The following is a 15869-nucleotide window of genomic DNA, read 5'->3' as shown; positions in this document are numbered from 1 at the left end:
TAATTTATAAATATGTACATTTGAAAAGAGGTGGAATGCTCTAATTTATGAATATATTAGACAGGATAAAAAAATTCTTTGTGGTATTTTATGAAGTAAATGAAGAAACATATAAGTAACATACTTACCTCAAAATTCTTATGTGCAGATATCCCACCAAACTGAAGTGGTAGTCCCATACTTCTCATGAGTTCAGCTTCAGAATCAAGTTCATTTTCATCTAGGCCTAAGCCTTTGCTGTCATGTGACTCTGCAGTACCACCTTCCTCCTCTTCTGTAGCGTGGTCTCCTACAGACAGGATTTGTTAGCTTCATTTTAGAGAAAATGTAGATGCCAGTTTTTTCATCCTCATTTTATTTTTTATTTTTATCTATTTATTTGCACATGCGAGAAAGCAGAGAGAGAGCACAAATGCACCTGAGCAGGGGGAGTGGCAAAGGAAGAGGGAGACAGGCAGACTCCCCCCTGAGCAGGGAGTTCAAGTCAAGACTTCATCCCAGGATCCTGAGATCATGACCTGAGCCAAAATCAAGAGCCAAATGCTCAACCAACTGAGTCACCCAGGCCCCTCATCCTCATTTTAAAAGAGGAACCTGAGAATTATGTAAATGTTATGATTTTTAAGGGGTGATATAGACTAGTAAAAAAAAGCCAATTAAGAATCAAGAGATAACTTCTAGTCTGCCTCTGCCTGCCACCAGCTACCCATTCAACTTATACTTATTGAGCACCTCCTCTGTGCTATGCACTGTGCAAAGTACTGAGGATATAAGAGGGAACATGGCAGAAAAACCACAGGAAAAACATATTTTTACATTCCTTATATGCAGTATTACTAAACTAGATCAGTGAATTTAAAACGATGATTTGTGGAGTTATTTTAGGAGCTAGTAATAAGAGAGGTGAAAGGTATGTCCTTAGGCCCTTCATGGGTATTTCAATCTTCAATCACAACTGGGATTTTTATTCTGTGACTCTGTGTGAAAGATGATTTAATGAAAGGGTTCTGCTATTAAAAGTCTGAGATCCACTGAACTAGAAGATCCTTTCAAATCCCTGATTCTCCCAGAAAACCTGTTTTATTACAACAAAATAAGTTTAGCTTTATACTAATACAGTTATATAATAATATATCAGACCAGTAAATGGAAAATGCCATTCAAATGTTCCATTTACCGTTTAAAATGTGAGAAAAATATTACTTTATACATTAGCATTCAATTAGGGATGAGCTGCACTCCAGCTAAATGATCATAGGCAATAGAATGGTGAATCTTACAAAGCAAAAATGGACACTAAAGAAGAGACATCCTCTGTGTATAAATTCTACTAAAACAAAGAGGGGAAAAAAAGATATCTACATAAATAATAAAGAGGATTCCACTCACCATTTCTTTCAGTGGACTTATTAAAGTACAGGAGAACAAACAGAAAAAACAAATGTGCTAAGTTTTATGTTCCTTTCCTGGTATGCATATTTTATGTTCAGCAGGAGCCCTGGTGTCTAAAAGAAACCTTATTTGTACATTACATTGAAATACAAACCAAATACTTCATTCAGTGATCAACTGAAGAAACTGTGATTTGTTCCATCATTGCAAGAACTAAAGGAGTTTTAAAGGTAACATGACACGCTTTACTTGTACTGACTTGAGCCTAGAACTCTTGCTAGTTTTCCCTTTATCTAGATAAACAAAAAAGATCTGTGTGGAAGGAACAAATGGGGTCATAGAGGGAAGTCTGAGAGAGAGAGTAAGACAGTTTTCAGGTAACTAGATGAAACTCAAAGTACCTAACAAATTCTATTTGTTACTTGGAAAAGTTAACCCAGATGGTGGCTTCTTTCCTTCAGGCAGAAGACTATGGATGTTCACTTGGCATTTATCCTGAATAATTTATCCATACAATTCTTAAGGTATCTAAACAAGGAGGTCATTAGACTGAGGCAGCTTGAAGGCCTTTGTTGTCTATGTAAGAAAACCAAAAACCTAAGCCAGAATCAAAGCACTCAAATCTAAGAAAACAACACTTAAAAACAACTAATCACAAACAGCCAACTAGGCTTCCCCAAATGAGGTCAATGGTTAAGCCACAGCCAATCAGTAATTTCCTTGCTTTGTTTCTACATCTTCTCTATAAAAGCCTCTTTCCTAACTCCTGTCCTGAAGTGGTGCTCCTATGCAGGGAGCTGGCACCGCCAGAGCTGTATATGTAAGCTCAAATACACTCTTGAAAATTTTAATGTGCTTCTGCTTATCTTTCAACACAATAAAATTCTGCTGAAAAAAAAAAAAAACATATGTTCTCTACTTTTCAAAGCTTCAAATTTCAGCTTGCCTTATCTAATGGCAACAACTCAAGAAGGAATGCTACTTATAGCAAAAGAGGCTACCTCAAGTCCATGTACGAACTAGCCACAGAAAAAAAAAAAGATGTGCTTTGATAGGGATTTTAGAGCCATGTTATAAAAAAAGGTAAGGACTATGATTGTAACAAATTATATTTAAAATCAATGCATTATAACAGTTACTTTGAGCAAAAGAAGGGCCATATCATTTTATACTGTATTACCTGCATTGTCACCATTGCCTTTGACATAGTAGCCTTTTAATCCCAAATTGCACAATTTTCGATCTCTGCAAAGCAAATTAAAAGTCAATACTGAAATAAATTAAATTATAAACTTGAGAAAAAAGCAAGTTCAAGGCAGCATAGATTAATTAAAAAGGTTAAGGAACAGAAAAGCAATCTGCTAATACATTTCCCTCATCTGTAATATACAAGAAACAACAATACATATCTTGTTAAATTATTATAAGAATAGTACATGTAAAATATTTAAAATATATCACATGGGAAACATTTATAACTATTGATTATTAAAATTAAATGGTAGTTCTAGTATGGGGAAAGAATTGATCTTATAATACATGAACAATGAAGTGTTCTCTAAATTTGCTGTAAGAAGTGAGCATAAAAGTGGAAAGATTTATCTTACATACATATAAATCCACACGCAGACCCTACGTTTTGCAAATAGGCCAAGGTATCATTACCATTGCCTAGTAGACAGATATTCATGGTCTAAGCAAAAGTTGTTTTGGGGACTAACCCCAAAGAAGTTCTTCTTTAAATATTTTATCAAACTGAAACATAAAACAATTCAGCCTCAACAATTTTACATTTTATCTATTTATCTATGTATCTATCCATCTAGGGTAAGCTCTAAGCCTAACATGGGGCTCAAATTCATGACCCCAAGGTCAAGAGTCGCATGCTCCACCAAATGAGCCAGCCAGCTATCTCAACAGTGAATGATTAAACTTTTCTTTACATACCTACTTCTAAATTTTTTCTCTATCTGCTAAATTGGAAATTACTTAACCCAAATAAATTTGGCAGAACACTTAAAAAGGAGAAAAGGAACACCTGAGTGGCTCAGTGGTTGAGCGTCTGCCTCTGGCTCAGGGCGTGATTTGGGAGTCCCAGGATTGAGTCCTGCATCGGGCTCTCTGCATGGAGCCTGCTTCTCCTCCCTCTTCCTATGTCTCTGCCTCTCTCTCCGTCTCTTATGAATAAATAAATAAAATCTTAAAAAAAAAAGGAGAAAATTTTGCTATTATCTTCCTACTATTAAATTCAGCTGTAATAAACTCCATCAGAAGTGCCATAAGGCCATCCTCAAGTATTAGCTAATTTTTCTAATGGAACCACAATAAGTTGAACACAATAAAATTCTTGTACACTTGATATATTTCACTATCCTCCTGTTTATTTTTTGATACTTCATAAAACATAAAGTAGGTAATGACTCATATAGCAGGGCAGCAAACAGGCCAGCAGATGAAATGCAAACATGCTTTGGCAGCATGCCCACTGCCTTCAAGAACATTAGACAATGGAGAGGGGGTTGAGGTGGTGCGGGAGACCAGCAGCTGCACAGAGGACATCAAGGGTATGTCCACCAGCACCCAAGGATACAGGGCACCAAGTGTCAGGTGCAGGATAAAACTAATCCGGTTGTAAGATTGGTTAAAATAAGTGAAGCAAAGGTACTGAGGATAATGACAGCCAAGATTTTCCACACACATACATGTATTTATGTATGTATGTAAAATACATCCTGACTGACTGTGTCTGCTGAGAGAGTGTAGAGCAATGAACATAATGAGCACTCTGGTCTTGGTTTCTGAACACTATACTTTGCTAAAAGGAACCAAGGTTCCTTGGAGAAACAGCAGCTCCAGGTTGAAGCACAGAGAGTAAAAAATAAGCCTGGTCACCTTCTGTGCCAGACAATTAGGAGAAGGTCAAAGAATGCCAGAGACACATCAAAATGATACACAAACCACCTCAAGGAGCCCCCACCAGCTAAAACTGAGACAGTATCACCATCAAAATAAATGAGAGTAATAAGATAGAACTTTAATAAACAATCCAGAGTTCATGTTAACAGAGTCCATGTAAATAAAGGAATAAACAAATACATGGGGAGAAAAGAGAAAGCACTCCATACAGAATGCCAACTAATAAAAGCAGAATGACAAGAGATAGAGAATTATCCTTTGGCAACCTTCAGAGGCAGCTGGTTCAGGCAGGAACAGGATATTGGTAATGCTGGAGTACTTTCTCCCAAAATACTAATACACACAAGGGGAACCACTGACTTTATAGCAGGGCTAGCTATGAGACTGAAACATGATTAGGTTAACAGAGGTCAATGTCACCAGTGGTGGAATGGGTCCATAGAAAGTGACTGAAGTGATGCAGGACCAAGCACAGGATCACTTCTGTGACATTCCTGCCAAGAAGGCATGGCTTGCCCTGTTTCTGTTGAAATGTCAGGTAGACCCAAGTTAAGAAAGGTCAGCACAGAAGTAAGGTCTGCATTTTTTAAAATGCTGAGGTCTTGATAGGGAGGGAACGAGTGAGGAATTTTTCAAAAGGAGATTGACAAGTTGTAAGTAAACATAAAAGGAACTATGGATCAGAAGGAAAAGAGAAACACTGCTGGGAAAGCTGGGGAAATCCACCACCGTGGATATGAAAGAGAATACACTTATTTTAGGGAAAAATACAATGGTGTTTAGGAGTGATCAGGAATCATGTGTGCCACTTGCTCTCAAATGGTTCAGAAAAAGACTAAAGATTGTGTCGGGAGGCACACGCGTGTGTCTGTATGCAGAGGGAGAGATGAAGCAAATGCAGTTAACTGTTAACACTAGGTGAATCTGGGAGAGACTATGGGAGTTCTTTGACCTGTTTCTGGATTTTTGTTTTTAAGTTTGAACCCATTCTTTACTCTTCTTCTGCTTATTTTTCCAAGTGTGAAATTATTTTAAAATGAGTTACTTAAAAAAAATTAAATAATGAAAGCCTGTTATCTATAGCACAACAATTTCATAACAAAAATCTACTACTCTACCATTTCAGCATTTACCTATGTTCTGTTCTAGGCTTCATACATAATAACAAAATTTTACATAACTATAATAATAGTGTAGATATTTTATATTCAGATCTTAATTAACACAAGGTATTTTTTCGTGTTACCACTGAGCCATTATAAAGATTATTTTTAAGAGCTCCATTACACTGTAATTATATGTTTTCTTCATACATATAATGTATGGAAACCTGAATGTGCAGATGAGATAGAATTATGACTCTACAGCTCATAAGACTAAGGATGTTAATATAACGTCCTTAGGTAATAAAAATTAGTTATGATATTAGGTTTTATTTCCTGCCTTTGAGGAGAGGTGTACAATAACCTTACTTAGTATGAGAATCAACTGAATACTGAGAAGGAATTAGGCACCTATGCTAATGCTCATTTTTTGTTTTCTGTTACATGGACTATTTTTTCCGTTTAATAATCTATTCTAGAATTTTGCTAACAACTGATCTGTTGTTTTAAGACTGTGAAAGAGACCTTTTCCCTACCAGGTAAGGTTATACAAATAAGCCTGTGAACTTCCAGCATGTCTCCAAGTCCCAAAGACTTCTCAGTGACTATTAGAAATAATTCCAAGATCACATTCTTTTCGTTCTAAAGGGTCATAATTTGGGCATTAAATGATCTAAAGTTAAAAGCCATTATTTTCTCTTTACCTATTTTGAATTCAGAATGTAGCTTCTAAAAGTAAGTAGGGCTTTTAAGTCTTAAGAATGCATAAGAAATTATCTGAAATTTAAAAGATGAACCTTTTAGTTCAAAAAGACTAAATTCAGGGGCACCTGGGTGGCTCAGTGGTTGAGCGTCTGCCTCCAGCTCAGGTCATGATCCCCGGGGTCCTGAGATCGAGTCCCACATTAGGCTCCCCACAGGGAGCCTGCTTCTCCCTCTGTGTGTCTCTTAGGAATAAATAAAATCTTAAAAAAAAAAAAAGGACTAAATTCAAAGTAATTGGTGATTTGCATGGCAATTAAAGTGTATTTTATTTTATTTTTATTTTTTTTTCTTAAATTTATTTATGATAGTCACAGAGAGAGAGGCAGAGACACAGGCAGAGGGAGAAGCAGGCTCCATTCACCGGGAGCCCGATGTGGGACTCCATCCCGGGTCTCCGGGATCACGCCCTGGGCCAAACGCAGGCGCCAAACCGCTGCGCCACCCAGGGATCCCTAAAGTGTATTTTAAATAAAGGTGCTTTAATTAAAACCTAGTATTATTGTTTTGCAGGAGTCCAGCAAGACAATTTTTCTCCACTTTTTACAGTTTCTAACTTAGGTTCCCTCTCCTTCTTTTTGGAAAGGAGGCTTCCTGAAGACCATCCCAAGACTCAACCCAGCTTCAGGCTAAGAAGTAAGTGTGTAGCCTTGGCTTTCTTTTTCTTTTCCTTGTACACAGAGTTCTGCCCGTCACTCCCTCCCACTCAAATATACCCCAGTTTATTCCCACTCTTTAGACATCTTTTCAAATGCTACTTCCTCAAAGAAATCTGTGATCTGTGGAGAAACGTTAGGTTTTTGCTATCATATATAGCTGCGCTTCTCTCTTACAGCTCTTACAACAGTGCTTAGCTAAATACTTATGTAACTCTTGTCTTAATATCGACCTCCTTTGCTAGAAAGTAAACTCAAAGCGTGTAGGGAGGGCTGTGTCCTGCACCCGGGTGCCTACCAGTGTGCCTCATACAAGGAAGCACAGGAGACATTTGTGGAGTGAATATATGCATGTATATAGACAAAGACGACAATACTTTTTAAAGATAGCGTTTAATTTCCCTTTGGATCAATTTCCCGATTACTCCACAAAGCACGACCGACAGCAAGAACGTCTTCTCACTTAAATTCTTCCACGGTAACGTATATTAGAAGTCTAGCACGCAAAATTCGCTTCCACAAGTTGAATCCAACCACCAGCCTGTGTGATAACTGGGGTCGAAATACCTGTTCTAGGGATGAAATAAAGATCCAAGCGGCTAAACTTACACACCTAAGACAAAGAAAGCCTCCCTAGAGTCCAATCCTTGAGTCCGTTTTTTCCTATTCACTGGCTCTCTTCCATGCAGGGCAATTTTTACCTCAAACACGTATTTTCCAAGAATATAGCTCCAAAACTGACGTGATTATAATTAAGTCTTTTATCTCGGGTAATTAGAAGTTCTTTTTAAGCGCATTTGCACTTTACTAAGACTTAAGGTCTTAAAAAATGTCAACCAACAAGTCACCTTAAAGCCTTCAACCTGTGACGTCACATCCACTAAGATTTCATCTTACATTTCATTCGCCTGATCTTAAAACGTCCCCCCCCCCGCCCCCGCAATAAAGCGGAATAAACCAGCTGCCACGTTTCCCCACAGCAGCCCACAGAGCAGATGTTCTCTTTCACTTAGGGGCAGTGGGCGACCTGTCCGTGAGGTCCGGGGGCTCTTCCTGAAACATCACCCTGTGCAAATCTTACACTCGGGGCGGGGATCCCAATTCCGAGTCGTTTGCAAGGCCCACGCTTCTGGGAAGCAACTGTGCCAGGGATGAAGGGGAATAGGCTCTGACTTACTCCACAAACGCCCTGGAGCAGAGGCAAAGGATCCCAGCATCCTCCTCCAGGTCCTCGACGAAGAGAAACATCTCGGCCACGCGGCTCCACTTCTCGCAGCACATTTTACCTCAGTGCAGGAAGCCCTGCGGGGGGCAGCCCGGCACCGGCCGTCCGGACCTCTGCTCGGCTCCTGGAGGCCCCAAGGGGGTCTGGCCGGCGCGCCCGAGGGGATGTCAGGGGTGACGAACCCGCCCGGGGCCGCTCGAGCCTGGAGGGCGCCGAGAAGCCGCCGCCGGAAGTGGCTCCGGGCGCCCACGGGAAGGGGCGGGGCGAAGGCGGTGTCACACTCTGCGCTGTCCGGGCTGCAGCCGTGGTTCGTCTTGTTCTTCACCGGCTGCTCGGCGGGGAAGTCGGCTGCTGAAATTTCTCCTCTTGCCTGGGTCGCTGAGCCACCGAAGAGCTCCCGCCGCTGCTCGAGGGTGAGAGCGAGCCGCGTCTGCCCTCCCCGCTCCCTCGCCCCCGAGGTGCGTCGGTCCTCATCTCGGCCTCCCCGCGCTCCTCCCCGCCGGGCGCACGTCGCTCGTCAGTGGCGCGGGGCTCGGAACGCCCAGGCCGCGCTCCGGGTTCCGGGGGGGGGTTCCGGGGGGGTTCCGGGGGGGGGCGGGCAGCCCCCGGAGTCCCCCGCGGGACCCGGGGCGGGCGGGCGGGCCGGGCTTCCCGGTGCTCGGTGTAAGGCCGGGCGGTGGGGAGGCGGGGAGCGCTGGATATGCCTGGGTCACAACGAGCCGGTTCACCCCGCCGCGCATCCCCCGCCCCCCCCGCGCCCCAGAGCCCTGCTTGGTCTCGGCTTGGGCGGCGGGGCAGGGTTGTCGCGACGTCGGCAGGGGTCTCGGGGCTGGCTCGGCCACCTTCTTCCCGGATCCGAGTCGAGCCTCGCGGTGATGACGGGCGTGTGCACTCGGGAGGCAGCGGAGATGGGTGGTTAAGGCGGCTTCCAGACGCGCCGGGCTTGAGTCCGGGTGTGATGCTCCTTCGCTACCTGTGGGATCCGGGCCAGCGACCGAGCCCTTCTGAGCCTCCGTGATAGTCTGGAGAACGCGAACGTCGACTGGCGCCTGCTTCCTGGGGCTGCTGGAAGGACCAGATGAAGCCGTGTCCCGCAGACCTCTCGTGCACCGTGACTGGTGTTAGGGGACAGCTGCTTTGTAAGCCCCAGGCGCTGCCCTTGGTCCCGGGGTCTTCAGCCTTAAAACAGGGCTCTGCCCGCAGCTGCTGGTGCAGGGTGGGGAGGATGCAAGGGCACGGAGCCAGCAAGTCGGGAGCTGGACCGCCCCTGCTGGGTGTGGGAAAGGCAGTTAGGACTTGGTGTGTGCTAGTCGTTGAGACGGTCCACGCAGCTCCCTCAAAGAGACAAGTTCAAACTTGAAGGTGGTTGGAGCATTTAGGACTTGGTTGTGCTATTAATGCCGGAATGGCATTGTTACTTCGTTAAAATGTATAGAAACTGAGTTAAAATCCGGATATTTAAGACAGTCCCAACTATTTTGGTCGCATTTACTATTGAATGGAAATGGAAGATGGATTTTCAAGTGAAATGTTTATTTCCACGTCCTTACTGCTGCTGCCTCACTTTAGTGTCTGAGATAGGCTCCTTTCAGTGACTCAGGGCTAGAGTGGTGCACAATTAACAACAAATACACCAGTGTAGGTGTACAGCCTCTGGGGTTTGAGGGTAGGTTAAGAAAAAAAGGTAGACTAGTAATTGTCAGAGGGGAAGATTTTAGCTAGAAGTTGGAGGACGTTCTGGGGTTCAAAAAAAGCCACGAAACCTTGAAAAGTAGTTCGTAATAGAACCTAGAGTTTGCAGCTTGAAGTCTACAAGGTACTGTTTTAAAGATAAAATGATTAGGTTTCCTGAATATACTTATTTAATTTATATTGGATAAACTCCGGTTTTACTTTTGGTTTGAGGTAGAATGCTTATTCATTAGAATTGAATCCTAAATCCTCGTAAAACAATTCTTAAAAATGCAGAAAGGAAAAGGGAAAATGAATTTTATTTCAGTGAGTATTTAGTTTAACTGGCATGTTCAATATATCTTCGATGTGGCCTGTATACTAAAAGTAAGAAATGGATCTGCTGCCATTCATGGTGCTAAAAGTCCTGATAATGGGTTTTTAAAATAGATTTATTTCCTGAAGGTTTTCTAGGAAACAAAAATCCTCTGTTCTGATTTATTACTTTTTGAAATACTCTTATTTTAAAATGTATAAAGTCAATTACAGTAAATGTTTCTCACCGTCAATATCAACATGGTGATACTTTCTTTATATGTGCTGCACAGTGTTTAGTTGTAGATGGGAAACGACCTGGAATTTTGATGATTAAAATATTGTATCTTAAAAAAATAAAATAAAATAAAATATTGTATCTTCCTCAAAACATCTTTTAACAATTATAGTTTTTTTAAATAAATATTTTTATTTATTTATTTATTCATGAGAGACGCACAGAGGGAGAGAGAGAGAGAGAGAGAGAGGCAGAGACACAGGCAGAGGGAGAAGCAGGCTCCATGCAGGGAGCCGGATGTGGGACTCGATCCTGGGACTTCAGGATCATGCCCTGGGCTGAAGGCAGACGCTAAACCACTGAGCCACCCAGGCATCCCAACAATTATAGTTTTTAATTGGATTAAAGTAAATTAGTAAGGAGTCAAATAATAGCATATGATAAATTGGAGGGGGGAAAAGGGCTGGGCAGAAGTAGAAGGAAGACAGAGATTGCAATCTTAATATTTTCAGCCTTTTCATAAAAGAGAGAAATAGAAATATTAAAGAAGTTACAATGAAAACCAGAGTTGGAAGTGGGAGAATTGGGTTTTAATTTTGGTCCTTGGTTCTTCACTGAATTAATTTAGTATCTTTGGGCAAGTCAGCTTGGCTTTCTCTTTTTAACTGGTTTCTGCAAAATTAAGAAGTTGCATTCATTAAATTCTAAAGCCCTGTTCACATATTATCAAAAGTAAATATTTTATCAACTCAAAAGCTTGTTATTCAGACTCTTCAGTTCTTTAGTGGCACGTTTTAGGGCACTATCTTGGTGTCAGAGATTTGAATGAACACAGTTGAGGTTTATCTTTATTTAGCTGGTATTTGTCAGGTGACTACTATGTGTCAGGCATATTATTCTAAGACCTTTACATATATTTTCTCATATGATTTTGTATACTGATGTATCCTCTAGTGTTTAGAATAGTTATCAAGGGCAAACTATTTGGTTAATAAATATATGTTGAGTAAATGAATTAATAACCCAGTGATGTAAGTCTTGTCTGAGCCTCCCATTTCCCTTTCTTAGACGCTGTATTCTGTCTCCTCTGGCCTAGTCAAGGACTGGTTCCAACAATTATTCCTTTCCTATATCGTCTATTTCTTACTCTCCTGTGACGCATTACCATTGGTATTAAAGACTGCTATATTTTCTCTCATCTTAAAACAGCAACAAACTTGACCCACATTCCTGTCTAGATAGTTACTACTTCTCTGTTCCTTTTTGCATCAGCATTCCTTTGAAGAATTGTCCATATTTGCTATTTCTAATTCATTTCCTCTTACTTTTTCATGAATTTACTCCCCCTGTCTTTCATTCACCACTGTATCAAAATAGTTTTTAATTATCAGGGTTTGTTAGTGTCTCTGTGTTGTAAAAGCCAGTGATCAATGATCATTTCTTAGACGTCTCTGCATCATTTGAAACAACTGAATAACTCATTTCTTCTTGAACCCTCTCTTTGACATGCAGGTTTCTACTCCCAGAAGGAGAATACTGGTTCTTCTTTGTTTTCTCAATGTCTAAAATGTTGAGTCCCTTGATGCTCAATCCTGGGGACTCTTTCATTGTATATTTCCTCCCTAAAAGTATCTTTTTTTAGTTTCAAGGTTTTCATGCAATCTGTATGTTGCCAGTTCCCAAATCCGTCTCTCCAACCCTGATCTTCCTGCTAATCTCCTGACCAGCTGCCTGTTGAAGGTCTTCACTTGGATGTCTGTAAGAATCTTAACATGTTCAAAACAGAATTCCTGATCTCCATCCTGCTCCCCAAATCTGTTCATAGTGTACCTCCATCTTTTCACAAGCAAGCTAATAATGATGACCATGACAGCAGTACTTACTTAGTGTTTATAAAGTGGAGAGTACTCTTCTTTTTTTTTTTTTTTAACATATATTCTTCACTACAGTCTTACTAGACTGTTATTACTGTTATTATCCCCAATTCTGTTGGGGATAATATTATTATCCCCAATTCACAGATGGAGAAACTGAGGCAGATGTGATAAGTAAATTGCCTTGGTCACACAGTTAAGTGGCGAAGTTTCCTGGAATATAAACCCGCTTTGCCAAAAAACCATGTAGGCCTCCCAGACTTCTCTCACTCACTCTCATTCTGTACCTATTCATCAGCTATTCCTGTTGGCTTTATCTTCATGGTACATCCAGAAATTGATCATCTCTTACAGACCTTCACTCTGTCGCCCTTGTCCGAGCCACTTTATCATTCATTTCAATTATTGCCTTAACTTCCTATTTATTTGTCCCCTGTGCAGTGTATTCTCAGCACAGTGGTCATTTAAACTCCCAAGTGAGGCATTCTCAATCTTCTGGTGCCTTCATCTCACTTAAGATAAAAGCAGGCCTATAAAGTTCTACAGTGCGACCCCTCTGCCCATTTCTGATTGCTCTCCCTATCACTCTTCTTCAGCCTGCTTCCTTGCCACTCCTCAGACCACACTACGTACACATCCTTTGTATTTCTCTTCCAAATACCCACATGGTTTGCATCCTCACTTCCTCAGGTCTCTGCTCAAATGCTTTCAGAGAGTCCTTCCCAGGCTACTGTATATCACATAGCAACCCCCCCTCCTACCCTCTTGCCTGCTATAGACCTCCATTCTTACCCTGCTGTAGATTTTTCTCCATAGCACCTACCATCACGTAATGTGGTATATGTACTATTATATGCCAGTTTTATAGATCTTAGCAAGTTGAGGCACAGTTGGGTTACTGTATATGCTCCTCTCAGTATCAAACAACTGGAGTCAGTCATGGAGACTGACCTGAGTGGTAAAAGGTTATGAAATTAGGGTCTGAGGAGGTGTTGAAAGAATTAAGGATTCTGACCAGAGAATGGGTTTTTGCAGCTCATCATAGCTGTGCTGAAACTTAAGAGTTTGTCTAATGGAAGAGGTTCTATGGTATAGAACTAGGTCCAGTAGGGAAGTTACAGTGAGGTAAGTATATGGAAGATCTTTTTAGTAGTTTGATGGATAGTTTTTTTTTTTTAATTTATTTTTTATTGGTGTTCAATTTACTAACATACAGAATAACCCCCAGTGCCCGTCACCCATTCACTCCCACCCCCCGCCCTCCTCCCCTTCTACCACCCCTAGTTCGTTTCCCAGAGTTAGCAGTCTTTACGTTCTGTCTCCCTTTCTGATATTTCCCACACATTTCTTCTCCCTTCCCTTATATTCCCTTTCACTACTATTTATATTCCCCCAATGAATGAGAACATATAATGTTTGTCCTTCTCCGACTGACTTACTTCACTCAGCATAATACCCTCCAGTTCCATCCACGTCGAAGCAAATGGTGGGTATTTGTCATTTCTAATAGCTGAGTAATATTCCATTGTATACATAAACCACATCTTCTTTATCCATTCATCTTTCGTTGGACACCGAGGCTCCTTCCACAGTTTGGCTATCGTGGCCATTGCTGCTATAAACATCGGGGTGCAGGTGTCCCGGCGTTCATTGCATTTGTATCTTTGGGGTAAATCCCCAACAGTGCAATTGCTGGGTCGTAGGGCAGGTCTATTTTTAACTGTTTGAGGAACCTCCACACAGTTTTCCAGAGTGGCTGCACCAGTTCACATTCCCACCAACAGTGTAAGAGGGTTCCCTTTTCTCCGCATCCTCTCCAACATTTGTTGTTTCCTGCCTTGTTAATTTGCCCCATTCTCACTGGTGTGAGGTGGTATCTCATTGTGGTTTTGATTTGTATTTCCCTGATGGCAAGTGATGCAGAGCATTTTCTCATATGCATGTTGGCCATGTCTATGTCTTCCTCTGTGAGATTTCTCTTGATGTCTTTTGCCCGTTTCATGATTGGATTGTTTGTTTCTTTGCTGTTGAGTTTAAGAAGTTCTTTATAGATCTTGGAAACTAGCCCTTTATCTGATATGTCATTTGCAAATATCTTCTCCCATTCTGTAGGTTGTCTTTTAGTTTTGTTGACTGTATCCTTTGCTGTGCAAAAGCTTCTTATCTTGATGAAGTCCCAATAGTTCATTTTTGCTTTTGTTTCTTTTGCCTTCGTGGATGTATCTTGCAAGAAGTTACTATGGCCGAGTTCAAAAAGGGTGTTGCCTGTGTTCTTCTCTAGGATTTTGATGGAATCTTGTCTCACATTTAGATCTTTCATCCATTTTGAGTTTATCTTTGTGTATGGTGAAAGAGAGTGGTCTAGTTTCATTCTTCTGCATGTGGATGTCCAATTTTCCCAGCTCCATTTATTGAAGAGACTGTCTTTCTTCCAATGGATAGTCTTTCCTCCTTTATCGAATATTAGTTGCCCATAAAGTTCAGGGTCCACTTCTGGATTCTCTATTCTGTTCCACTGATCTATGTGTCTGTTTTTGTGCCAGTACCACACTGTCTTGATGACCACAGCTTTGTAGTACAACCTGAAATCTGGCATTGTGATGCCCCCAGATATGGTTTTCTTTTTTAAAATTCCCCTGGCTACTCGGGGTCTTTTCTGATTGATGGATAGTTTTGAAGATGGAATCAGACACCTTTTGATTTTTTTCTGTTCTGGAAGGGTTTAAATCAAAATCGAGGTTGACAGTTTAGAGGAGTTTCTTGCATGCAGCACTGGGCCACTGTTCAGGGACTACTTATGAAGATGGCCATGTAAACTCTCTCACGGGATGCCTGCCAATGCACTGTCCCTCTTCACTGTACTGTGTGTGTACTGTTTGTTTGATAAATCAGAATGTAATTGAGGATAAGTATAGTTCTAGTACCAGTTTGAGCGAGGGGATACTAAAGAAGGTTTTAAAACCATAAGATGCTATGATCCTATTAAAATCAGAAATGAGGTTAGGGTATTGGGGCAATTGTATTAAGCAATAAGGTTAGATCATCAAAACAATTGGTTTTTAGGCCTAGGAAAAGCTTCTTCTAACATATTTGAGAGGCTATCATAAATTTTAATTTATTTTATTTTTTAATTTATTAACAGTATTAAAATCTCTTTTTCTGTTGAGTTGTAATTCACCATAGCATTGACCATTTTAAAATGTATAACTTCAAGGTTGTATAACCATCACTACTATCTAATTCTGGAACCTTTTCATTATTCCCAAAAGACACCTCTGTTTCCATTAGCAGTCACTTGTCATTGTCCCCGGCAGCCACTTACCTTTTTGTTTCTATTCATTAGCCTATTCTGGATATTTCATATAAATGGAATCATACAGAACGTGGCCTTTAGTGCCTGATTTTTTTTATCTAGTATGTTTTCAAGATTCATGCTTATTGTAGCATGAACCAGTACCTCTTTCCTTTTTATGGCTGAATAATACTCTGTTGGAGGGGTGGAGCACATTTAGTTTATCCGTTTATCAGTTGATGGACATTTGTGTTGTTTTCACTTTTTGGTCATTAGGAGTAATTTTGCCATCAACATTCATATAGGAATTTTTGTGTGAATACATGCTTTTAGTTTTCTGGGATATATACTTAGGACTAGAATTGTTGAGTCATAAGGTATGTTTAGCTTTTCAAGAAACTGCCAAATGGATTTCCACAGTGGTT

General features: G+C 40.9%; 2 protein-coding genes across 9 annotated transcripts in view; one reads left to right on the top strand and one right to left on the bottom strand.

Moving 5' to 3' along the window:
• TGS1 (trimethylguanosine synthase 1) overlaps window positions 1–8307 on the bottom strand; it is a 40775-nt gene extending 32468 nt beyond the window's left edge. For 2 of the 3 annotated variants that reach the window (XM_025477753.3, XM_049103771.1), the window contains exons 1-3: window positions 8007–8307; window positions 2573–2637; window positions 129–289 (exon numbers count right to left, since the gene is read on the bottom strand). In XM_025477753.3, coding sequence (XP_025333538.1) covers window positions 129–289; window positions 2573–2637; window positions 8007–8110 — 330 coding nt within the window. In that variant the 5' untranslated portion in view covers window positions 8111–8307. Of the gene's footprint in view, window positions 1–128; window positions 290–2572; window positions 2638–3430; window positions 3504–8006 lie in introns of those variants that run through there. The other variant, XM_049103770.1, reaches the window with a different exon arrangement.
• A 23-nt stretch (window positions 8308–8330) lies between these two features.
• Window positions 8331–15869, top strand: part of TMEM68 (transmembrane protein 68) — a 48232-nt gene continuing 40693 nt past the window's right edge. For 4 of the 6 annotated variants that reach the window (XM_025477760.3, XM_025477754.3, XM_025477757.3 and 1 more), the window contains exon 1: window positions 8372–8512. The gene's annotated coding sequence lies outside the window, so the exon portion shown is untranslated. Of the gene's footprint in view, window positions 8513–8831; window positions 9194–15869 lie in introns of those variants that run through there. The other 2 variants (XM_025477755.3, XM_025477756.3) reach the window with 2 other exon arrangements.

Source organism: Canis lupus, chromosome 29 (assembly GCF_003254725.2).
Source record: "Canis lupus dingo isolate Sandy chromosome 29, ASM325472v2, whole genome shotgun sequence".
Taxonomy (NCBI): Eukaryota; Metazoa; Chordata; class Mammalia; order Carnivora; family Canidae; genus Canis; species Canis lupus.
The sequence above is the reverse complement of the archived record's forward strand: the minus strand, read 5'-3'. Positions and strand labels throughout refer to the sequence as shown.